At 35.1% G+C, this 26,064-nt stretch overlaps 2 protein-coding genes and 1 long non-coding RNA gene across 4 annotated transcripts in view; all 3 read right to left on the bottom strand.

The window, feature by feature from the left end:
* Positions 1–9,445, bottom strand: part of LOC105322716 (uncharacterized) — a 61,273-nt gene extending 51,828 nt beyond the window's left edge. For both annotated transcript variants that reach the window (XM_066074512.1, XM_066074506.1), the window contains exons 1-14: positions 9,317–9,445; positions 7,349–7,457; positions 6,559–6,768; positions 4,673–4,906; positions 3,807–3,967; positions 3,311–3,433; positions 3,075–3,186; positions 2,274–2,431; positions 2,000–2,098; positions 1,581–1,655; positions 1,239–1,362; positions 846–955; positions 439–618; positions 198–294 (exon numbers count right to left, since the gene is read on the bottom strand). In XM_066074512.1, coding sequence (XP_065930584.1) covers positions 198–294; positions 439–618; positions 846–955; positions 1,239–1,362; positions 1,581–1,655; positions 2,000–2,098; positions 2,274–2,431; positions 3,075–3,186; positions 3,311–3,433; positions 3,807–3,967; positions 4,673–4,906; positions 6,559–6,768; positions 7,349–7,445 — 1,780 coding nt within the window. In that variant the 5' untranslated portion in view covers positions 7,446–7,457; positions 9,317–9,445. The remainder of the gene's footprint in view (positions 1–197; positions 295–438; positions 619–845; positions 956–1,238; positions 1,363–1,580; positions 1,656–1,999; positions 2,099–2,273; positions 2,432–3,074; positions 3,187–3,310; positions 3,434–3,806; positions 3,968–4,672; positions 4,907–6,558; positions 6,769–7,348; positions 7,458–9,316) is intronic.
* Positions 9,446–13,071: 3,626 nt separating this feature from the next.
* Positions 13,072–15,642, bottom strand: LOC136272630 (uncharacterized). The gene is made up of 2 exons (XR_010710616.1): positions 14,710–15,642; positions 13,072–14,474 (listed from the first exon to the last, which is right to left on the bottom strand). It is a non-coding gene; the product is annotated as an uncharacterized lncRNA (long non-coding RNA).
* A 637-nt stretch (positions 15,643–16,279) lies between these two features.
* On the bottom strand, positions 16,280–25,951 carry LOC105322717 (CDC42 small effector protein 2). The gene is made up of 4 exons (XM_066074498.1): positions 25,795–25,951; positions 17,261–17,704; positions 16,711–16,815; positions 16,280–16,387 (listed from the first exon to the last, which is right to left on the bottom strand). Exons 2-4 carry the CDS (start codon positions 17,318–17,320, stop codon positions 16,280–16,282), a joined length of 273 nt encoding a protein of 90 aa, XP_065930570.1. The 5' UTR covers positions 17,321–17,704; positions 25,795–25,951.
* Positions 25,952–26,064: the final 113 nt, after the last annotated feature.

The raw sequence follows: 26,064 nt of genomic DNA, 5'->3' as shown, positions 1-26,064 counted from the left end.
TCAGTCACCTTTCAGTTACCATTCAGTCATATTTCAATTGACTGAATGGCAGAGATTCATCCTGTGAATACAAAAAATGAACGAACAAAACATGTTTCGACATGTTTTATCGAACCCTATCACTTTTAAAAATAATGTCACTGCCTACTCCATAGATACATAGATCTGACAACAAAGACAAGCATCTCCGACTTTACCTGGGCTGTACCCTGTCTGTGAAGCTGCCGTCTGTCCGTTGTTGTTAATATAAGTCGTCTCTGTAAAGGAGTTCTTTATTGGCACCATGGCAGGAATCTGTAATCAGTAAGGGCATAAATCTAACATTAAGTCTGGAAAGTATGGTGGAAAAGAGTGTGGTTCATGCGCTTATAAAAAAAGCAGAATCCTAATTTCTCAAACACAGTTGGAAGAATTTGAAGGAGAGAATAATATACTAACATTTGGGAACACTTTTTTATCAAGAGCAATAGCAAACTGGGAACTCTTCACTTTTGTCTGCAGAGTGTTTGCTGCGACATCTAGCGGGGTTTCCTTGACAACGTTTTTGACATCACCCACAACTGGTGCCACGTCCAGGATTTCAAATGTAACAATGATGTCTGTGGGACTGTAATACACCTAAAACAGTCATCAAGAGTTCATCAGTCAAGAAACAATGAAAGCATTACGGAAGTTGTACACATAGAATTTGACAATTTAGCATTTAAGTTCAATTATTTCAGGTTATTTGCTGTTCCAATATTGATTAAAAAGGATAAAAAGTATTACAGAAACACACAAAAACGTTTAGTTAGATTACATTACGTAAATAGAAAGACAAACAAAGCATACAAATAGACGCTTACGTTTAGGTTTGATATCCTTATTGCGGAAACACTGAGTGTGGAAACTAAACTCTTTAGTATGTTGTATTTAAACGTCTCTAAATTACCGTCTACTGCAGACTTGTAATCACCTGAAGAATTAAAACAACCCACTTCTTTAATTGCAGTTTCACCACCATCATATATCTTTGTCAAAAAGTCGTTTATCATTTCATAAAAAAAATACTGTTTTAATAACAAAAGGATAAATTGATACAAATGGCTCGAGATTTTATATACAAATTTGGAATATTGAAAAGTTCTCTCTCTCTCTCTCTCTCTCTCTCTCTCTCTCTCTCTCTCTCTCTCTCTCTCTCTCCTCTTATTATTCAACAATTTTAAAACATTTTAGACCTGCTTGTTAATACAATTTACCAGAGAAAGTAAGTTGGAATTTCCTCCTATTTCTATTGACGTAGCAAAGACCAACATCAAACTTAAGTATATCCGGGGTATGGACATTAAAGTTGTACAAGTTGTATTCATTGTGGTAAGCGGCCTGTATTGAATTGAGGGAAAACGTGTATTTAATTTTTCATAAGTATTGATACTGATATAATATTATTTGTTGTCATAAAAGAAAAAAAATAGTTTAAAAAACATTTGAATTTCAAGCCATAAAAGTTGACATAACTGTGATATATTTGAGACTCATGCTACTCCCTTAAAGAGTAAGAAGAACTACATCAGTTAACCCAAAATTCAGTACCAACTTACCGCGGGGGCATCGATCACCAGCTGTACGGGGGTACCACCCTGGGCGGCTCCTGTGTTGACCTCCACCCACTGGTTCTGTAAAACACATGAACGAGTCAACATAAAAGAAAAGTTGCGTATCTTTTTGAATATTTTCTAGCATTTTTTTTAATATTACTTTATAAACCAAATAAACCAAAATAACAATTAAAAGTCAATGCAAGTTTTTCGAAACTGTTCTTTCTAGCCTTTGATTTTTGTGCAAAAACATCAAGAGAGATCACATATTCCTTGAAGTACTTTCAAGCCTTTGATTTAGTAATAAATAGTATCAGATGCTGACGTCAATACTTTCAAGCCTTTGATTTAAGTCAAAGATAGAGATTATTTTTGTTGACTGTATTTTCAAGAATTTAATGGTTGTTAGCATTGTTACTCACGGTTGCAAAGTACCATTGCCAGGTAGAGTTGACCCCGGGGGTGGGCCAGTTGGCCCGCACACCGACCCAACTGTCACAGTCGATGTTCCGGACCGTTTTCTATTTGTAAAATAAAAATAATATACATTGTATTCATAGTTTTTGGTTTTTTTAACAAGAATCAGTTTGTAAGGAAAACCGATTGTTTAACCTCTCATCTTAGCGAAGTTTGCGTAACTCTTTTCTTAAAATATCACATTGAAACCATAAGATTTAAATCTCAAAACCTACTTACCACGCCCTCGTACGTGTAGTTTATGACGTCAAAGTAGAAGAATTCCCTGGCGTTTCTGATCCTGAGATGGTTCTTGTCCACATACCGGGTGTCGAATGTCTGCTGTATGGACTGGACCGTGCAGTTCCCGTACATCGTGTCAATTATATAAGCCACGCCTACAAAATAGGAGGTTATGATATAAACCATGCATCTGTAACAATATAGCCACGCCTACTAAACAAATAACGTCAAGACAAAGAGTCGTTGATGTTGATTATATAAATGACTATTATAAAACTAAAGAGGGTTAAAAAACAAATTTTAAGCAATCGTGTCAATGACATCAGCCACGCGTACAAAAACAAATGCGGTAAGATAAAAACGAGCCATCGGTGTTAATAATAAAGAAGAAGGCTTAAATAAATTGGGCCTAACTAGACAAGGTAATTACAACAATAATATAAACCACGCCAGTAAATCACCAATTGGACAAAAATGATAAAAACAAAATCCAAGGAGTGGCACAAGAAACAAGGTGATATAGGTCAAGAGCCCATTAAACAAACGTCAAACAATGAAAATTAAACATATTATGTTTTACATGATAATCCTACGAAACTCCAACAATTAAGGCACCACCAACTTTTCTATGATTTCACAAAAAGTTATACATGATTTATTATCATCAACCATTTTAAGCATCCTTAAAAACTTTGCTAAATTTCTGAAAGACAGTTCCACCAAATATATACTCTAAAAAAAAAAACAACTTAAAATCGAAAAGAAAATGATTTCTAGTCTCGAGACTGTTGTACATACCCGTGTTAAAGTCGTGGATTTCTCTCAGGTCGTTGACTCCGTACGGACTGTTGTCTGACGGTAGGGGGCGCTGGTAATACATCACCATTTTCTCAGTAAAGGAATAGTACTCCTAGAATAGAATATTGCAACAAGGATTTGGATTAAGCTTTGATGGCAAAATAACAATGATATCCTTAGCTGCATTGAGGCAAAATGACTCACTAACATTACAATTGTATATAAGAACTCTATACCTTCATGAACGAGACAATTTTCCTTGTCTTGTCTATGTACTCTGACATAAAACTAAATGCCGGGGGCATTGTGGGAAGGTTCTTTACATTCTTTCGTCCTGGACATTGCAATCCAGCCGGAGTCTATAACAAACAGATAATGAGATGGAGATACATACATAATGACGAGATAGAGAGAGAATGAGAAATTGAGAGAAGGTACTCTTTATCCGGTAATTTTTGCGATGATCTAATTTTCTTTTTTTTCCGCAATCTCTTTCAAAACGCAGAAATTATATTATTATAATATTATGTATTATTTTCCGTAAGAAAATTTTAAAATCGCAAAAAATGAATGACGCAAATCAAAAATACTACACATTTTCCCCATTTACGCAAATTTTGTGCCACGCGAAAAAAACTTGACATACGGTATTTTTTTGGTTAGAGATCAAGAAGAGAAAGATGGATAGAGATACAGGAAAAATATGTTAACGTGTTAAAAATGATGTATGACCTCGAATACTGAGGCACCGTGGACTGTCTGCCTGTAGTGAATCAGCTCGTACCAATGATCGAACGGTCGGCGTGTACCGTTAGGGTCGTATATGACACCAGTTACCCGAGCAGCTACAGGAACCGTCACTCCAAGGGCAGTGTCCCACTCAGGGTTAGACGCTGTCCAAAATTGAAGGAGTTTTTTTTTTAATATCTTTTAACGGCAATGGTTGTATAGAGAAGGAAAACTTAAAAAATCCAAACAACTTCTTGATATAAACTGTTCACAAAATTGATAATTTCCTGGAGCAATTAGTGCGTCGATACCTACTGTTCACCCAACCAATTCAGTTCGCTAAGAAGTACCACTTAACAATCGTGGTCTACCACTCACATGATATATACCGCTTGATAACAATGGTGGCGTCAATAATATGTAACATCCCAGATAAGTCCAACTTGACAATCGTGGTAGCGCCGATGTTCTACCGCCCACCTGAGTAGTCTACTACTCACCTGAGAAGTACCACTTTGCAATCATAGTGGCGTCCATATTCTACCACGTACTTGAGAAGTACCACTTGACAGTCATGGTCATGGATGAATACATGCTTTATCACTCACTTGAGAAATACCACCTGACAACCATGGTCATGGTTGAGTACATGCTCTACCACTCACCTTAGAAGTACCACTTTACATTCAAAGTGGCGTCCATACTCTACCACTTACTTAAGAAGTACCACTTGACAATCAAAGTGGCGTCCATACTCTACCACTTACTTAAGAAGTACCACTTGACAATCATAGTGGCGTCCATGCTCTACCACTCACTTGAGAAGTACCACTTTACAGTCACAGTGGCAGTTTTGCTCTACCACTCACCTGTGAAGTACCACTTGACAATCATAGTGGCGTCCATACTCTGCCAGTACTGACAGCTTTGCCACACGTCCACGGCGATCCCCCTCACGTTACTGAGGCCCATGTACACCTCGTTGATACCATTCCCGGACATGTGGAGTGACTGAGCCGCGGAGTATATTTTCCCGCCATTTCCAGAGTTGTAACCAATCAAGAATCGCTGGCTGGAAGAACTCAGCTGTTGTACCATACAGCCTGGTAATACATTAACATACTGTACACAGGGAAATATTCGCCCCTGTTTTATTTTCGCCCCTTTCGCCCCTGTTGTCAGAGCGCGAATCTAAGACTAGGCAAATTCTTTTCTAGCAAGTAATACCTCTTTTAACACAATTGCATCTGGGCGAATTGAAGACGAGTCAAAACCGCGTAGTGTAGAAGGGAAGAAAAAACAAGGGGCGAAAATAATCCTGAATACAGTAACAACTATCAACTTTTGACATCCCTTTAAGACAGTTATGTTATATCCAATGTATTAATGTATTTTTACTCAGCCCCTTCAAGGGCATGGCATTGATTTTCGTCAACAAATATTTTTCAGTTTTTCAGTTTTTAATATTTACAATGATTGAGTATGGCATTTTTGAGCGTCATTGATTGAGTTGTAAGTGAGATACATAACCCACAATTCTGTGTTATGTAAATAAGGTTTTAAGATTTTAAAACGTTGTAAAGAAAATTAAAGATTCACGCTTGAACTGATTGTGATTCACATTTGCATCTGTTTATGTATTATTAATGAGCAAATAGAAAAATCGGCCTAAAAGAGATGATTTACCGGTATATATTGAACCAATATACTTAAAAACATCTATTGGCATAATGAGCTGTTTTAGCATAACAGATAAGTGTAAGCTGTGTATCTCGCTTATAACTTTTAAACTGAAACTCAAATTTTCGGTGATCAATTGAAATGCTTCACTCAAGCAATTTAAGAAATAAAAATAGAAAAAAAGTTACCAAAATCGTGGCCATGCCCCTTTCAGAAATGAACATTTACTACAACAGTTCTTGACCCACCTTCTTCAGACACTCAATAATATTGACATACATGTACCCCCAAAATCACATAAGAAGATTTTTTATGACACAGTCTTTGATGTTTCATTAGGTGGTATGGGACAACAATACAGTATGACCAAACTACTTACACTGGTTTAGAATTTTCAAATTTTACAATATTTGGCCAAAAATATGATTAGAAAATATTTTCAATTGGGTAAAAGTTATAAAAGCGCTTGCAGATTTCAAGCTCATAACTTGCAGAATTCATAAAAAGAACAGATTTTGACTCAACTCCTTCCAGTAACTTGAAAAGAACAATTTTTACTAAACCCATTCCAGTTACTTTAAAAAGCAGTGTTTGACTCTTTGCATTCTTTTCACTTAAAACAAACATTGTTGACTCAAACCCTTCTCGTCACTTGAAAAGAAAATATTTGACTCAACCTTTTCCAGTTGCTTGGAAAAAACAGTTTTTTGGGGGATTCGAACTCATAACTTGCTAAATTCGTAAACAAAAATCCCAGTTTTTAGTTTACCTCTTCTCATCACTTAAAAATAACAGTCTTTGACTCAATCCCATCAGGTCACTTAAAGTAAAAATAACAGTTTTTGACTCAACTCTATAACGTCACTTAAACATAACAGTTTTTGATTCAGCCCCTTCAGGTCACTTAAAAATAATAGTTTTTGATTATACCCCTTCACTAACTTAAAAATAACAGGGTTTTTTTTACTCCAACCTTTAACGTCACCTAAAAATAACAGTTTTTGACTTAACCCTATCACGCTATTTTAAAATAACAGCTTTTGACTCAACCCCCCTTTCACGTCAGTAGACTCACCCCCTCCAGGAACGTAGGCGATGAACTCGTTGGTGTTATAACTGTACCAGGCGTCTAGTTGGATCCCCTCCTGTAGCTGCCTGACACGCCCCTCGTTCAGCGATTCGTCGAACCACTCGTGGATGTCCGTCGTCCGGTTCTTGTTCATGATGACGCACTGGACGTGGGCGGAGAATGTATTGGTCACATTAGGGCGTGGTTTGTTAGGGACTGCAAAGTATGGAAATACATAAATATAAAGTTGAAAAGTAAATGGATGGGTGGATAAAATAGTAAAAATGGATAATACGTTAGGGTGTGGTTTTTTAGGGACTGCAAGGTAAGGAAATAAGTTATTCGTTACATAAGCGGCTACCAATTTAACGATATCGTCTGGTGTATTTGCAGTTAAAGATTAGTCAATAGATAACAATATATAAATAGTGCCTGTTTGGGAAGTTTTACTGTTGAAATTGACACCACACCCCGAGAATACCATTGTCAACCTTTGCGTCGGTTGACAATGGTTTTCTTGGGGTGTCAATTTCAACAGTGACCCTCCCAAACAGGCACTATTCATATTATTATACAGAATGTCTTTTTTTAAGAAAAAAAATCACTGCTTTTATATATAAATGAAGTGAATTCTATGGCGAACATAATTTACGCGCATGTAACAATTCTCTGCGTTATCCGTTTCCAATTGTGTTGCTAACGCTGAGGGTAATAGAACGGATTATCAACTGCGTCTAAACCAATCAGATATCAGTATTAAACATGAAAGTTTAACAATACATATTGTTGTCCTGACCTGAAGACACCGGGTCCCCATTACAGACACTGGTGTCCTTCCCGTGGAGGGCCAGGGTCGTTACAACAGACGCCAACAAGATGTATGCTCGCAACATGGTGGTCTTTACCTGTGGATATCAAAACATTTAATTATGATTTTTTAAATCAGTACATTTGCAAAGCAAAACAAACGTTAACCCAAGACCTAGTTGTCTTTTATCAGTAGATATAAGTACATTGAATATTTCTGAAACAAAAAAAAACTTCCTTAATAACTCGATAAAATAGTATTCATATCTTCACTCTATATAATTTTGATATCTCTTTAAAATAATTCTACCTAGCGCGTTATTTGATTGATTCTAGACAATCACGTGACAGGGCAATAACCCTTCATATTTCCTTGTCATCGTCATGGTTTTCATTATATCCTTCGGAAGCCAAATGACATTTTCTACAATGCGTATGAATAATCCCGAGGATGAGCATGTCGATAAATTAAATGATTAGCGCTATTTTCTCGGATTATGTCAACATTTCAAATTCTTTCTATATCTTATCACAGGATGTAACTGTGCCATTCAGTCGACTGAAATATGACTGAAAGTTAACTGACATGGGTCTGAATGACAGAGCTATGCCATTCGGTAACATTTCCAGACCATTCAGTTATCATCCAGTTGACTGAATGGCAGAGATTCATCCTGTGATAAAATGAGAAGTTCACGTACAATGAAGCCGGACAGGTAACCATTGACGACGTTCTTACTTTATAAAAGTTGTTAATCGAATATTATCATCTGTCGTTCGGCATTTAAAAACAAATTATTGCATGAACGGTTGGGAAATATGAATATCAACTTTCCCCCAAAATAATATTTGCCTCCTGTGTTGCCCTCGGGAAATAATTTTTTTCCTGAGGGAATCAATCTTCATACAGTATAATATATGATTAAGATTTTACATGTACTACCAATTTACTAAACGTATGCACTATAGTATCGAACACCAATAGCATTACGTCATTGGACAAGTAGGGCATTCTTGTTCCGGTTTATTCAAAGGTGCATGCACGTACAATGCTTTGCGCTTGCAAAACCAGAGGACATTTTGCCCTATACCTTAAAGTTCGACATAAAAGACGTAAGCGGCTAAAGTTGTTATATAGCAAATCTACGCCATTACAAGATATGCTTCTTTTAGTCATGTCATACTGTAAAACAACCTTTATTCGCTTGCAAGAAATTTTAACAAGATTCGCAAGAGCCTCGTCATCGGGATATTTCTTAACTAACAGTAAAAGGTTCTTTTTCAAGCTGATTATTCTTTCTGTTAATTATTGCTGAACATTTCCTACCATTTGTCAGATTTATTTTAGGTCTTAACCTAGAAAATTCAAACTGTAAACAAAAACATAATCTGAGCTTTGTTTAAATATAAAAAATGAAAAGAATTAGCTTTTTCTACACTGCAATATATAGTAGGGTCTGATCCAGTCTGATTACCCAGCCCCTACATTCACTCTTCTGAAACTAGAGCAATCTGAACAAAACATACGCATCATGCATTTTCAAAATTTCCATTGTTACGACATAAAAGTTTCCTATCTTCTGTGAAAGTTACGTAAAGTCGGGGGAAAGTTGGATACGTGTATGTTACGTCGATGACTAATACTTTGTAAATACTTTTGTTTTTGTTTCTTTCTTTTTTTTTTTGGGGGGGGGGGTGTTTTTGTATTTACCCCTTGCCCTTCAACCCCCCCCCCCCCGTCCCCCTTTCAACACACACATGCCGAAATGGTAATATATAGCTGATGAAAACAGGTAAACATAATTATACTTTTCTTTTTTTGCAGGATAGCTATGATACACAATATATCTAACTTACATTTTATACAATATATCTCACTTATATCTTGAAATATTTACTTATATTTTGAAATATCAAGAGTTAAAATGATCTATATATCAATAGTTTTAATACTTACCTCAATATGTATCCGTACAATATCCACCCCCTCTGTAGATGAGATGTCGCGAGAGTTCACGTTTTGTACCCATACTGATAATGACTGATAGGGCGATAGATAACCGGGCGCGGATCTAAAGGAGCATCGTGAGATCTTTATAACGAAGGAGCGGATTCCACTGCATGCCGAAGATAAGAAGTAGTTACTAGTACCTGAAGTGGTTAATTGATAGCATAACACTTTAATATTTTAAAGGTAACGTCAAAAACACACACAGAGAGAGAGAGAGAGAGAGAGAGAGAGAGAGAGAGAGAGAGAGAGAGAGAGAGAGAGAGAGATATTTTCTTATGGGAATAATAACCATGTAGGGGGCATTTTAATGGAGTAAGTGTTGAATACCAAAAAGTATATTAAGTTAACGATAAAGTAACCACGTAAACTGTTATATATACTTTTGTGGACGGGTTAACTCGGTGCTTTTTAATGCTTGATAGCTTTTATATTGGAAGAACTTTGATTCAGGTCTGGTGCCAATTAATAAGACGAACAATTCATTCAATTCTTCGTCAACTGTTCTAGCCATTCGACCACAGGGGCTTGTGCAAAAAAAAGTATCGTTAAAACAGTGGGTTCCTAGTATACTCTAAAAATGGACCTTCTCCCAAATATACTTTTACCTATAATGGTACCCGGTGATACATCAGAAGTGGGAAAAGAGTCTAACTATCTCGGAGTATTTTTTTCACGATCTGTCTCTTTTTGTAAACCAAGAGACGTCTATGTACCCAAGCTCAAAAGGCTATGAATGGTAAAATAAGGAAAAAAAATTAAAATTATTATCAGCGATTCAAATGTTAATTATGCATCAAATCGCGAGAATATAAAATTGCAAACCCCAAATTTTTATCATTATTACATTTAGTGAATGTGTTTTAGAAATATGAGGTGTACATATACGCTTAATAACATCAATATTTTCGTATAGCTCCAAATTTCACATGAGTAAAATAAAACTGGTAAGACAACTGTGTCAAATAAATCCAACTGAATATCAACAGACAAATCAACTGATCTAATTTTTCTCTAATTTTTGAACTCAGATGTACACATGTGTAAAGGCTCACACTTGTTTTGGGGTGTTCATATTTAATGCATTCTTTAAGCTTTAGTTTAAAAATAATGTTCTATTTTTGAGTTTGAAAAATAGTTTAAACTAATGCAACTTGATAGCCTGATTGGGTGCTGTATCATATACAGTACATGTACTGTGGATTCATTTCACACAATTTGTAGGGGTTGCCTCCCTTGCCATTCATTATTTACACACAAATGGGGAAAAGATGCCTCATAAAATCACAAAACCTTGTCTTTTTATGCTTTTCTTTGAAAGGTGTTAAAATAATTATGTAGGGCAATTCTACAATGAAACTGCAGTAGTTGCCAAATTAAATGCGGAACAAAATTGTGTCCATAGAAACTCCAAGAAGATTCAAGGACTCGCCATGTCTTAAACTCATGAACTGTTGGTGAATCTCTTCCCATAAATGTTAAAATTTAAGATTTCAGTTTCAAAGAACAAAACAAAAACCTATTTATTTCTGTAAAATACATAAATTTATTGAATGGCATAATTACAATACTTTTCTAGCAAAAAGGAAAGACTTCATTTATTTTTTGACAAATATAAACATGATATATTTAACTTGGTATTTCAACAAGAAATATAAACAATGTAACTATATATATATGCTATATCATGTAAATTATACATATAATAATAAAAACGTCATAGGCACAAAAAAGCAGACTACAGTTCATCTCAAATGACACTTCCACAGATGCCTACAGTATCTTCTCAAAGTTTTGCTACAGTTGGATTAACTGTTAATTTTGTAATTAAATAACACATTATGTTCACATCTAACGACGAATAAACATGCTGTTGTTGTCTTTTACACATTTCATACATATATTGGTAAATCATTATCAGTATTACACTGTACATCTTTTTAAATATTAAACAATTTATCAAATATCAAACCTTTTTAACAATCAACATTAAACATTTCTCTAGAAAAAATTACTGAAAAGTAACTCACTGTTGGGCCAACCTTTCCCTACTTGTTTAAAAAATTAAAATGCTTAAAAAAAGATATTTTCTGAATAAATGAAATCTTTATGAAAAGAATAATGTTTACAAATCTCCTAACTTTTCTTTTTTTCCAATTTATGAATGTTTTGGTAGACAGCAATGTCTACTTTCAAAAATAAAGTTATGTTGCCCTGAATAAGAAGTTTTTGTAAAATATCGATACATGTACGAAGAAAGACAAAGAGAGAAAATTTTAAAACATAAACAGGACATGATACAATATTGATAATTATTTCATAAACTAGATTTATTTACGATTTTTGAGAATTTAGAATACATTTTCAGAAGTTTTAAAGTAAATAATGTCGACAAAGGCTGCGAATTAGGGAAACCCAACAAAGACCAAGGGTCGTTATTCAGGAAAATACAACTTGGATTAGTCCCCCATTGAGTACAGAGAATACTTCTGAATCAACAGTGTTCACATCATTTGAAGGTGGGTCCAGCCCCCTTCCAACTCTTTTTTGTTTTCTTTCACAATTTTTTAAAGCTTGTTATGAGTGGGGTTTTTTTTTAATTAACCCCCCCCTTCCCATTTTCAGAGTTGTTGTCATGTGCTTGATGTTGAAGTGATTATTGCAAAAGAACAAATATTATGTATGGAATCAAATAATCTCTTTAGCCAATCGAAATCAGCATCCCATAATCTCATTTGCCAATCAAAATCAATGATACAAAATCATATGGACCAGACAATGATTTGCAGGAGTAATAAATAATCAAGTTTTCTTGAGACATTCCTGTTTGTAACTAGCATCAACTTATATATTTACATAATGAGGAGTAATATTCACCAGGTTGAATGAAGATTTTAAAATCTTTGGGGGAAAAAAAAACAACAAGACATTAGTCCCTGACTAGAAATGTTTGGAAGCACTCAATACATGGGAATTAACTCTGGGGAACAAAATTACAATTAGAATTTGGATAGAAAAAATAAATAACTGAGAATTGTTTTTGGACAAAATTGAATTAATGGTTGTCAATGAAAAAAACCCCCAGAATTATCATGTACATTTTAAACAAAAGTGAAAAGAACAGTATTTTGAAGAAAAAACAATTTGAAAATTGCAAAATGTTTGAAAAGAATTATTTAAATAATGGTCATATCATAAAATAAATCTATAGTGGTTGTTGAATAAATTTGAGCAATTTTTCTTTCAAGAATACAGAGTGTCCCAATTCAACAATTCTTTTTTTATTGCCTACATCTGTAGCCTTAAGATTTTTACAATTCATATAAATTAATAAATTTCACATAAATATTCAAAAACAAAGGTTATCAATATATTAATAATCTTATAAGTGTATAAACAATGTACATTACCGTCAGTCATAAATACTTAGGAAATTTAAAAAAACAGAATACTGACATTTGTGTACGAGTCTGCCAGGATACAATATTACACGGACTAGGTTGCTTTCTATTTCTCAGTGCCATTTCAAAATGTATTCCTTATGCAAAATAACACCTTACAATTAACAAAGTTACGAGGTGCTAATTAATGGAATAATGGTCTCCAACCCCCCCCCCCCCCCCCACCCCCCCCCCCCCCCCCCCAACCACCAACTTAGATTGTTTTAGGACTGCGTAGTTTTCCTCGGTAAAATTATTTTTGCATTTTTTTTTTGCGACAAAGATTTAATGTTATGAAAATATTTGCTTATGTATTAATGAACATATTTTATAACAATTGTAATTTCTTGTAATGGCATCCTTGGCAATAGTAATCTCATATTTGCAAAAAAGCCCTGACCACAAATACTTTCACATGAAATATAAATGTGCGTTAATTGCGTGATTTCAATAGAAGTATAAAAACGGATGCAAGTTTAGAGTAACCACAGTAACAGGATTTTAAAACAAATAGAATACTAAGGATTTCGTTGATTTTCTTTAGAAATATAAATACAGCTACAAAGTATATTTATAATTGTCACAATCTGAAAACACTTCTCAGTAATATTTAAAGGAAGGGGTACAATTTTTATTATCATCTAAATTTGTATAAAATCAGTTCAGATCCTATAAAACTGTAATTATTTACACAGCTGTTTCTATCACAAGATGATGTAGCAAACTATGAATATTCATTTAATTTGGGAAATTCCTCTGTCAATCACTTTTTGAAATTTGTCAAATAAGAATGTAAATGTAGCTTTTCGTTCATGAGAAAGTACACATGTACTTCACAGTGTATGGGCTATAGCTTCATCATGTTCATGGGAGTTCATAAATGTAAAACATTTATTAAACAAGAAAAAATGCTTCACAATAGAATAGCATGCATTTTTCAGCATAGGGCTGCTATTTATGCTAATTATGCCTATTCCTAGTGGTTTGATAGTAGCCTGCTCAAATTTCAATCCCTAAATCTAAACCTTTGTGTGCAAGCTGTTAGCTACTGGATTGTAACATCAAATGAAAGTTTGTGCTTGCCAAAAATGGTCCTACCACAAATATTGGCATTCATTCAAACACCCAAAACAAAAAATATACCTTCAATTTTTGGAAAATATTGCTCAGACATGAAAAAGAACAGAGCTGAGAAATGGATACAAGATATCAAACCTGGACATTTATGCCAATATTCATGTACATACAAAATTACACAAACATAAACTAATCCAAGGGAGGCATTCACTCAGAAATGCAGCACCAAAATGTTCACTCAGGAGTCCTATGTCACGAAATGTCTGCTTTAAACATGTTCAGCACCCAATGAAAAGTGTTCTTTCAAACTTTAATTATCACAGCTCCCAAACATCCAATGAAATTCTTCCTCTCAAACTGCAGAGTAACATACTTCATCCAATGAGAATCCTGCTTTCATTTGCACAAAAAGTTCTTGCACAAATAAGTTGATAGGATGTTTGCTTCAAGTGTTGCTCCTTCTCCTTTGGCCTAGAGACTGTATATATTAATAGTTTTATGACAGATTCCTTCCACACTTTTGAGATCACAGACAGATGTATCTAATATACTTTGTACAGTAACAAGAATTTTGGCAAAGTCACTAATTCCTGTAAAACAAGAAATTGTGCATAACTTTAATTTTGTTCAACAAGGATAAAAATTTGTCTTAATCGTGTAAATTTTACTAGAGTTTCATGCTCCTAAAATGCTATTCCTGCTATATTTCTAATTAATTACAGTACATGGTTAGATATTTTTGTACAGACTCTTATATTGTCATCAATTACATGACAAGGGGAAACATCGCAATATACAGCAAGATAAGTACAGAAGTTTACATACCTATCTATTGTTTCTGTCCAGTATATCGACTTCATTTAGATGTTTACAGTTTAGATGTTTACAGTAGAGATGTTTACATGTGAGATATTGACATACCTATCTATTGTTTCTGTTCAGTACAGTACCAATCAGACCCAACCTAACAGAAAGTAAACCCCAACTAAACCCTGGGTTTACTTTCTGGGTTTACTCTGGGTTTACTAGAGTGAATCCAGAGTAAACCCCAAGTAAACCCCGAGTGGACACAGAGAGTAAACCCCGATCAGAAGTATACCCTGAAAGCAGACGCTACATGTACATTCAGAATATGCAAGGGGCTGGAAGCACAGGCAGTAGGATGATAAGATAAAATACAGGTCTGCTTCACACTTCAGTGCGTATACTGAAGTTGACTCCAAAAGCAATTCTCAAGTAAACCCAAAGTAAACCCCAAGTAAACCCTAAGTAAACCCAGAGTAGACCCAAATTTTCAAAAAGTAAACCCAAAATAAACCCAGAAAGTAAACCCGGGGTTTAGTTGGGGTTTACTCTGGTGTTAGGTTGGGTCTGATCGGTACTGTATATCGACTACATTTAGATGTTAACAGTAGAGATGTAAACAGTAGAGATGTTAACAGTAGAGATGTTTACAGTTGAGATGTTTACAGTTGAGATATTGACATACCTATCTATTGTTTCTGTCCAGTATATCGACTACATTTAGATTTTTACAGTAGAGATGTTAACAGTAGAGATGTTAACAGTTGAGATGTTAACAGTAGAGATGTTTACAGTGGAGATGTTTACAGTTGAGATGTTTACATGTGAGATATTGACATACCTATCTATTGTTTCTGTCCAGTATATCGACTACATTTAGATGTTTACAGTAGAGATGTTAACAGTGGAGATGTTTACATGTGAGATATTGACATACCTATCTATTGTTTCTGTCCAGTATATCGACTACATCTAGATGTTTACAGTAGAGATGTTTACAGTGGAGATGTTTACATGTGAGATATTGACATACCTATCTATTGTTTCTGTCCAGTATATCGACTACATTTAGATGTTTACAGTAGAGATGTTTACAGTGGAGATGTTTACATGTGAGATATTGACATACCTATCTATTGTTTCTGTCCAGTATATCGACTACATTTAGATGTTTACAGTAGAGATGTTTACAGTGGAGATGTTTACATGTGAGATATTGACATACCTATCTATTGTTTCTGTCCAGTATATCGACTACATTTAGATGTTTACAGTAGAGATGTTTACAGTGGAGATGTTAACAGTAGAGATGTTTACAGTGGAGATGTTGACATACCTATCTATTGTGTCCAGTATATTGACTACATCTAGATGTTTACAGTTTAGATGTTAACAATAGAGAGTTAACAGTAGAGATGTTTACAGAAGAGATATTAACAGTAGGGATGTTTACAGTTGAGATGTTTACATTTAGATGTTTACAGTAGAGATGTTAACAGTAGAGATGTTAACAGTAGAGATGTTAACAGTAGAGATGTTAACAGTAGAGATGTTTACAGTAGAGATGTTTACAGTTGAGATGTTGACATACCTATCTATTGTTTCTGTCTGGTAAATCCACTACATTTAAATGGATGTCCACAGGAGATGTGTGATCATAACCTCCTTTGGATTTCATTTGGTTTTGTAATGAAGAAAGCTAAACAAATAAACAACAAATATATGTACAGGCAAAACCAATGTCAAATTTAATACATAAGAACAACATAAAGAAAATCAGTTTGATATCTCTCTTTCACTATTGTAATATATCTCCCTGCAAAACTCTTCTTTTTTTATTTTAGCTACTGAAATATCTCCCATTCTCTTATCTTCTTTTCTTTTTCTCTTTCCTTATGTCTTTACATGTCAGCTTCTCCTTACATAGTTCTTTTTTTCTTTCTATCCTCAAACATTTTTTCTGGCATTCATCCTACCAATTGCTCTTATTCTCTCTCTCTCTTTCTCTCTCTCTTTACTCACACAAACATTTTGCTTAGTAGCCATCTCGCCTGATCCTATATGGCCTGTGTGACGGAAGTCTGTGGGGTTCCCTATCATTGTGGCGTCAATTCTTCTCCGCCTCTTCTAGGAGGAAGCATAAATAACAATGAGATTCTACAATTATCATATTCAATGATTTAACCATTTTACTAATCTTACTAATCTTTGGTTCCTTTTTTTAGACAACATATTAGCCATAATGCCCATTTCACAAATAGAATAAAAACACATAAAAAAATATAAATTAAGTTAAATCCTTCTCAAAGCCATGAAGGCGAATAAGGGGAATATGACATACCAGTACAGTACTAACTATAAACTTCTTATTGTACAATTCTGCTGTTTTTTATCAAATCCAAAGAAAAAAAATAGAGGATAATTCACTATTGTTAGGAAGCCAGGAAAGCACATATATGTAAAGGCCATGAAGGCATATCAAGTGAAAAGAAATTCTAAAAGACAAAATTATGATACCGACACACCCCACCCCCACCCTTTACTCCCCCTTACAGTAATAAAGGAGACTCACTGTGGGCTGAGGTTGCTCTGCAACACAGCAGGTCATCAGAGAAAACAGTCCGTCCCCCATACTGATCTCAGCCAGGGTTACTCTCCTTGGATTGAGTTACTTCCCTTGGATCTTCAAACCTGTCTCAGCCAGAGTTACTCTCCTTGGATAGAGTTACTTCCCTTTGATTTGAAGTTATATCACCAAGCTAGTCTAGAGTTATTCTCCTTGGATAGAGTTATTTCTCTTTGATCATTAAGCTATCTTGGAAAGAGCTACTGTCTTTAGATTTTTTTTGTCTTTTTTTCTCAGGTTTGGTTCTCCTTAGCTGATAGACTGGTTCTCCGCTCTTCCTATAAGAGTTGTGCAGCAGTGCATCATGGGAATGTAACTTGTACCTGATGGGGATCAGTCACACTGCAGGGTCTAAAGCTCAGCTTCCATTGGTCAAAAACTCTTATGGTCCTACAATATAAAATACCCATCATAGATGACTCATGTGGTGAAGATAACCTGTACATTTATAAATAGGCCTGATGCTACTCAAATATTATCTCCATATCACACAGTCTTTGTTTTACTGTTACTATAAACAAGTGTTTCACCTGGTTTTGATTTTCAGCAACAGGCGATACTTGTACAAAATGAAGTACTTGCTGTTACATGTACATTGTTACTGAAATCATCAGAAAACAAAAACAAATGTATTGTTGAAAAAAAAAAATATTGTCTGAATGTTAGGTGTTCAATAACCATTGTAATGATTTGATAAAGTCATAACAATAAAAAAGAAGTACCCCCCCCCCCCCCCCCCTCCCCGACTTATGTACATTTAGGCGTTAATTTGCACTAATAAAGGTCGAGAATCATCAAACTTATCAATAATCAGCATTTGCACACGTACAGTCATAGCACGTGGACACACACAAGGAAATCTAAAGATTGAGAATCATCAGAATTATCAATTCTATGCATCATCATCATTATCAGTCACTGCACACGGACACACATATACTAACAAGGAAAACCAATCCATTTATAAGTGAAATGTCACTGTGGCTGTGTAAGTGCTGAACTCTACATTCCTGGTGATTTATTCCAATGTCACTGAGGCCATTATATAGTGCTAACTATTAGTAACTATATGTACTTATAGTCAATATACATATATATATTACGTGTTAACTATCATGAATTGAGAAATGCCATTTCAACATATTTTTATAAATAGCACTATATTACTGAATATTGAATACTCGGTTTGTCTTTATAAGCTACTGTAACAATATATAACGCCCTCCCTCCCTGCTCCTTTACATAAGACCGTCAAACCACACAATCCAATACCAATTACACTAACAACTGACACCTCTCTCTCTCTCTCTCTCTCTCTCTCTCTCTCTCTCTCTCTCTCTCTCTCTCTCTCTCATATTTATCAAGTTAATATGCAATTTATTATGATTTATGTTATATGAATTCTTGAATGATAAAAAAAAAAAGAACTGACACCCTCCCCTTCTAATAAACACAAACCATATTAAATGGAGGATAGGAAGCAATTAGAGGAATATTAGCACCCCCCCCCCAAACCCTGGTTATTTGACAGTGCTATAGGAAGAAAAGACCAGCCTGAGCTTCACAGAAAAGCATGTATGACCCAAAACAACACGACTTTATGCAGTAACTGGGGGGCTTTATACATGTTATACTAGCCATACAATCTCTATATAAACACATAGAGTGTTAACAGACTCCGGGAATATCATACATGTTGTACCCATTGCTCCTTACAGTGATAGCATCAACATATGTGCATTATTTTACAGAGCGCATCAAAAATAATGCACCTGTACATTCTTAAAATGTCAATGTTTTGAAAAAGAATTCATAAAAAAATTAAAAAAGCGATGGATGAAGAACAGAAACCAAATTAAAATTGAGGCTTGTGTTTTACCCCCATGCCTAGATCGACAACACTGATAAAGGATTCCACCGTATGTTACACTGTGGGAACACTCGAGTCAAGACCGCGATTAGATTCCCGCGATTTTCTCTGATAATCTTTGATCAGAAAATCTAAGCATAGGGTGCTCTCCCCTGGCAAAGTATTTCATTCATCCTAGGAATTTAAAAAACTTTCACCTTTTTCACCTTTACATTTTATTTGAAAGTTGTCTCCTAATCAAATTTCAAAAACCTAAAATTTAAAAAATCTAAACTCTCAATGATGATTAATAATTTTGTATGTACACAAGCAGATAATACTTCCCCATAAGAACTCCAAATCCTTATTTAAATGCACATTGACTAAATCTCAATATAATTATACACCTTTCGTGTCCTCAAAAATGGACACCTTGCCCTGTCGTCACCAATTTTCCGCGAGTCAATACTAAGCCAGAAAAGTCTGAGTTTTGACCTCAAGTTTAATATGCCCTTTTCTATTAAGGATTTGAGTTGGACCAAGCTCAGTGACTTGAAAATTCTGGTTATGACTGAGCCTGAGTAGTACTCGTAAACATTGGTGTGACAAGTTTACACGACGCAACACAGCAAGTTACATGTAGCATGTGGCTAGGTATATAGTTACAGTATAAGGGTAGGAGAGGCTTACACGACGCAACACAGCAAATTACATGTAGCATGTGGCTAGGTATATAGTTACAGTATAAGGGTAGGACAAATAGCATTCATTGTTTAGATACATGTGGCTACATGTAGCTAGTAAGATAAGTTCATGTATCTAATTGATGTGTACAAACAAAATAGATGGATTCACCAACCAGCTGCTATACATGTATGTACAGCACTAGATACATACATGTAACATCCTAATGCATGTGTACATACATGTGTACAAACATGTGTACATACATGTGTACATACACAGATTCAGTGATATGGAATCACCTGCTGCTGAAACAACTACTATGGCCCTGCAGCATAGTAATATACAAGTAAAATACATGTTCATGATGCATATAAACAAACTAATCAAATGTATATTAACTGAGACAGGTGGTACCCCAGTTATTTGGATACAGCACATAACCCTTTAACAGAATAATATACTGTCATGTAAACTTCATGTATACACAAACATAAATATCTAGACATGTACCCCAGTTATTGGTATGTAGCATAAATCCTTTAAACATGTTAATTAAAACTACATGCATAGTTGCATACGCACCCTAATTAATCCGTCGACATGTAGCCCAGTTATTAGTACTTATTGCAGAATCCTGATAGATCATCATAATGTGTCCCCAAGTAAGACCCTTGTAAACTTAAAACTGAACACGTACCTATGTAAACTCTGACTATATAATACACACAATGATAATGATAGTGAAAGGTTTGAGCTCTCGGTCGTCTGACAGTACAATCATGTCCCTGGTAAGACTTCCTGTGTCTGGGGCGGTCGTTTCCTGCTGGTCCAGGAGACTAAGTTAAATAGTCGGTGATCGCCCGCTACAACCATATTTAATATATGTACGTGTTAATTATACTAAATAATGTATTATCTTACTGCGCAGTGAAGGAGGCATATGTATAATACATGTACATGATGATTATACTGATGAACTGTACAGGCAGCATATTGTCACAGTACCAAGTATTGTGCTACAAGCGTTGTACAATATTAAACTATATCTACATGTACAATGTTAATTAATAATTATGACTGTTCAGACTACTGTACCAGGTATAAATAAGTGTATCTGACTACGACACATACTGTAAAATAATAACACTGATGTGTTGTATTGAATGTCATCTGTAATACGCTGTATGGGCAATGCCCAGTTATCATCTGTAATATGCTGTATGGGCAATGTCCAGTTATTAAGTATGTGTAGTCATGTAAATTAACCATACACTATCTTTATCTATAGTATACATATTGTATTAATCATTATTTATTCCTATGTAAAAATTGACCCCTTTCAATTGTTGCCCCACCTGTTAAAAGTTTCATATCAATGTTACAAACAAAGGCTCTTTAGTGATAGAGGTATAACTTGGTTAATTTTAGCCTAATGGTGACATTTTGATGGTACATGTATAATATTCATATGGTATAGAATCATATCAATGTTTACATACAAAAACTCTTTGGTGATAGAAGTATAAGTTGATTAATTTTAGCCTAATGGTGACATTTCTATGCTACATGTATATAATTTAATTCTCAGTCTGGTTGTAACGCACTTTCTGATTGGCTAAAAAATTATTTTATATCGTATAAAGAATGTTGCCTACGTCATAGTAAGACTAACGTCAAAAACGTATCCATACGCCTGACATTACGTTTGAATTTTGTACAATTTTACGTCATTTTAAAGGTCAAATGACCGTTTTTATCTACAATGAAGAGTAAAAAAATTAAATTTTAAGCAATGAATTCAATATTTATTTGTTTTATATGATATAAAAAGGTCTGAAACAGTTTATGCTTTTTTATAAATCGCTTTGCGGTTTATAAACCGCAAACTGCCCCAAACCATTTTATATCGTATAAAACAAATAAATATTGAATTCATTCCTTAAATAAGGCCTAAAAAAAAATTATTCACGTTTCCTGTCGCCCGACCGACCCTATCTTTTACCCCCCGACCCTAAAAGTTTTTTTTGTGATCATGATGGTGATCGGTAACTTCGCCAGAATTTCCTCAAAAAGAGAAGTGAAAGTGCCCGGTCTTCTAAATTCACAATCGTGTAAACTGACCTCACTGGCAAAATAATGATAGTAAACTAATATACAGACATTTTTACTGCATAAATTAACCTTGCGGTTATAGTATAACTTGCAACTATCTTATTTTCAGGGTTTATAAATACGGGTGATGCAACAACATACTGTGCATTGGAAATTACAAAAACGATGTTTATTACTTTGAATCCTGATATAACAGTTAGTTAATAACCTGTTATTAGGTAATAACTGCAATAAATGTTAAAATTATCATAAAACTGCTGTCTATATTATCTTGAAAATTAAACAGATCCTCTACATAAAAACGTACGATAGTAAGTGGGTCAAAGGGTTGGACTAATACCCCAAATACACGAAAGTACAGACACTGATTTGATATTGACAATAAGCTTAGACAGCTAAAACAGAAATATTTATCCAGAAAAGGATAAATACATTCAAACACATGTAGATTAAATTTTGCAAATAATATTAGTTTTTATTTTTAATTTTAAAAAAATCGATTTTTTTCCCCATGCAGGTTGTTTTCTATACATTACATGCATAATAATACATAGACCTTTGGAAACTTTGAATCATCATTAACATACTGTACACTGTGAACATACTTTTTTCTTATTATAACACACATTCTTGAAGTTTTTAAAAATAAAATATTTTTTAAAAATAAATTTTTTTTCTACCTACCTACCCTAATTTTTTTGGTCAGGTGACAGGAAACATGAATATTTTTTTTTTGGCCTAATACTAATTAATCCAAGCATCTGTGCTTCAGTGTCTATACACTGACCATTAGACACTTTCTTAAATGCACTCACATTTGGCTAAGTAACACTAATTGATTTAAGTGTTTGGTACCTTAAGTTTGTTAAGTTCAAGTACCTTAAGTTTGTGGAAATTTGAAGTACTGTAGGATAGCAATCACATTCTAATACCTAATCTATTTCTTTCTCTTAAGACAAGTGTTTTAAGAAAATTATAAAATCTTAAAAGATTGAAGTGTTATCGTTTTTCTCCTTCAAAATTTGCAAATAGTTGAGCAGTTTATCGTTACAGTTATATAAATGTGTAAAAAAAAAATAATATGTTCTGATCAGCAGAATCTTGCTGACACCTCAATGTTTAATCATACATGTACATCATAGACCTGTCTGTGTCTTGACTGAATGGAATATGGAATGATCTAATCCCTTTTTTCCCTAATGTTTAAGTTGATATTATTAATATTTTGTCTTTGCCATTGAGAGTGGTGCATGTATGAGTACCGTTTATGCCACGACAGCGGTTGTACACGGAAAGACTTCCGTATTACACCATAGTATAATGACTGGTTGGGGAACCTGTCTATATGTATCACGTATATTAATTACTGTACAGTGTATATAAACAGCTCTCACTATTATAGTACCAGTACTCTTCTTGGAATTTGTCACTAACTTCAAACAAATGGCATTTTCCTAAATTTGTCAACTTTAATACAAAAACTTCAAACTTCGATCTGAAATATGCAGGTGATATTTAGAAGGACATGGGTGTATGAATTAGGAGAGGGGGTGTTTACTGACCATACAACTGAGTCATCATCATCACTGGACCCTCACAGAAGTGGGTCAATGCTGACCTACTTACCACCCCCCTCCACCCACGCAATCTCAGCACTGGGCAGGGTTAATTTACAGAGTACTCCAGCTTTATAAGGTGACTAATCTCTACAACTCCTTAAATCCATATATATCTATTTGTGAGTCTGACTATTTAAGTTCAGAAAGTCCAAAGGTCCAGTTGGTGAATTATCATGTGAACAAAAGTAATTAGATAATTTCAAATCTAGGCATGATGTAGCATTGTGTTTTTTTTTTAAAGAGGGGGGGGGGGGGGGGTGGAAGGGACCCATTAAGTCTGTTCTTTTGTAAATAACTAGAGAGGTCAGACCCCCCCCCCCCCCTCAAACTCCATCCCTCTTTCCTGTTGCTTTCTGTCTGCATCTGGCATCCATTTCTGAACCTTTGAATTTGAAAGTAATTTGATGTGTAGAAAGGGGGTGGGTAAGTAAAAGGTTTTACTCCATGGGAGAAAGGGGGCATAGTTTGACTCCAGGGGAAAGGGGGGAGGGGTAAAGTTTGACCCAATAATAAGAGGGTATATTTTAACCAATAGGGAAGGGGGTTATAGTTTGATCCCAGGGGAAGGGGTTTAGTTTAAAGCGGGCAGGGAATGGGGGTATAGCTTGACACTGGCTGGGAAAGGGAGTATAGTTTATCCCCAGAAGAAGGGGGTTATAGTTTGACCCGGGCAGGTAAAGGGTGGGGGGGGGGGGGCGGGGGGTATAGTTTGACCCCAGGGGAAGGGAATATAGTTTGAAGCGGACAGGGAAAGAGGGTATAGTTTGACTCAGGCAGGGAAAGGGAGTATAGTTATCCCCAGAGAGCAGAGGAAGGGGATTATAGTTTGACATAGTAAGGGAAAGGGGGTATAGTTTGACACTTGCTGAGAAAGGGAGTATAGTTTAACCCCAGAGGACGGAGGTAATAGTTTGACACATGAAGGGAAAGGGGGTATAGTTTCAAGCGGGCAGGCAAAAGAGGTATTTCAAAGTTTGACCGAGGCAGGGAAAGGGGGTATAGTTTAACCCCAGAAGAAGGGGGTAATAGTTTGACACTGGCAGGAGAGGGAGTATAGTTTAACCCCAGGGAGAGGGGGATGAGCGTTAGCGAGTGGTTGCTCTAACTGTGTCAAACAACTTCTCTCTGACGGCCGTGTCATTGACAATCAGACATGCGACACCAGAGTCTCCAAAATCCATTTCCTTGTAGGAATTAGCATATAGAGTTTCCTTAATCATTTTCAAATGATTGTGCATTAAAAAATAGAAATTGAAAACATGCAACATGTGGAATATTATGTTGGATTGTTGTCAATTACTGCATGATTTTCACAGTGTTGGTCACGACGCAGATAGTACAAGATTGTCCATGTTTATCTCCTCTCCATTGAGGGTCTGATATTGTTCGGTAAATATAAAGATTATATTTTTGTTTGATGAGTAAATGGCATCAATATCTCCTTACAAAAGCCTGGTATACCTACATCGTTATTGCATCATAATAACATCATCATCATGATGTACACATTATATATGTGTATTAAAATACAATAAAATACTAGACAAAGTCAGCTGTTAAATGTGTGGAGGTTTAAGGCCAGTTTAAAGTGAACACCTCCACAATATACATGATGTAGCTTAGTGGGTAGAGCCCCTGATTAGAGATTTCAGAGTCTCATCTGGTCCTTCAGTGTATCTTTCTGGACCCATCCCTAAACACATGTATACATGAATGAAAGTAGGGGCTGTGCAAGAGGAAAATTACTGTAGTTTAAAGCTATATATCCGAAACAAAACTAAGAAATTTCTTATCTATTGCAGCAGCTATAATGACATGAATAATCTAAAGTCTCTATTAGAAAATAGTAGTCGTGGCAAAATATATACCATGCTATTATAAACATGTACAATACCTGAAGACAAAAATTGTTGATCCACCCCAAGTTTTTACGATGCCGGTACATTTTGATTTCTCGTGTTACCCAAGGTCCATTTGATCAAAAACTATATTTCAGCAGAGAAGATACATAAAAGACATAAATCTATCTATATATAAACAGTTCGCTAATTTAACAACCAAAATAAAGGGGGGTTTGAATGAGTCAATCACTCTAATGGGTTATTACCCAAAATGGCGACATTACGAACAGAGTTTCCCTGCCCTTTGGCTAAATTAAAAATAGTAATAAATCTAATGAAAAGTAGCCAATCTCCGAATGTTAAACGACTTACCAGAACTTTTCAAGGCAGAGAGCTGCTGGGACAGGAGGTATATCACGAGATTGTTGGAGAGAAGGAAATGTTCAAAGTGGAATACCCCGGAAATACTTCAAGTTGAGCGAGTGCCGTATGTTTACATAACAGGTTACGTAAAGTCTAGAGAATGCCCGATGTTAATGCAATCGTACGTACTCGGCCATTTCCGCTGGCGAAAAATAACACGTATTTTTCGACAGCGGAAACGGCCGAGTACTTACGATTAGATGTCATTGATGTGCTCCG

The sequence above is a fragment of the Magallana gigas genome, chromosome 1 (genome assembly GCF_963853765.1).
Source record: "Magallana gigas chromosome 1, xbMagGiga1.1, whole genome shotgun sequence".
NCBI classification, from domain to species: domain Eukaryota; kingdom Metazoa; phylum Mollusca; class Bivalvia; order Ostreida; family Ostreidae; genus Magallana; species Magallana gigas.
Note: the sequence above shows the minus strand (reverse complement) of the source record. Positions and strands in the feature narration are given on the sequence as shown.

What these genes read in the sequence shown, in the direction of transcription:
- LOC105322717 (XM_066074498.1), bottom strand. Translation starts at nt 17,320, where the DNA reads ATGGGGGACGGACTGTTTTCTCTGATGACCTGCTGTGTTGCAGAGCAA. An exon ending in CAGAGCAACCTCAGCCCACA is followed by an intron (nt 16,816 to 17,260) that starts GTGAGTCTCCTT and finishes GCTTCCTCCTAG; the next exon opens with AAGAGGCGGAGAAGAATTGA. An exon ending in CTACTAAGCAAAATGTTTGT is followed by an intron (nt 16,388 to 16,710) that starts GTGAGTAAAGAG and finishes TTATTTGTTTAG; the next exon opens with CTTTCTTCATTACAAAACCA.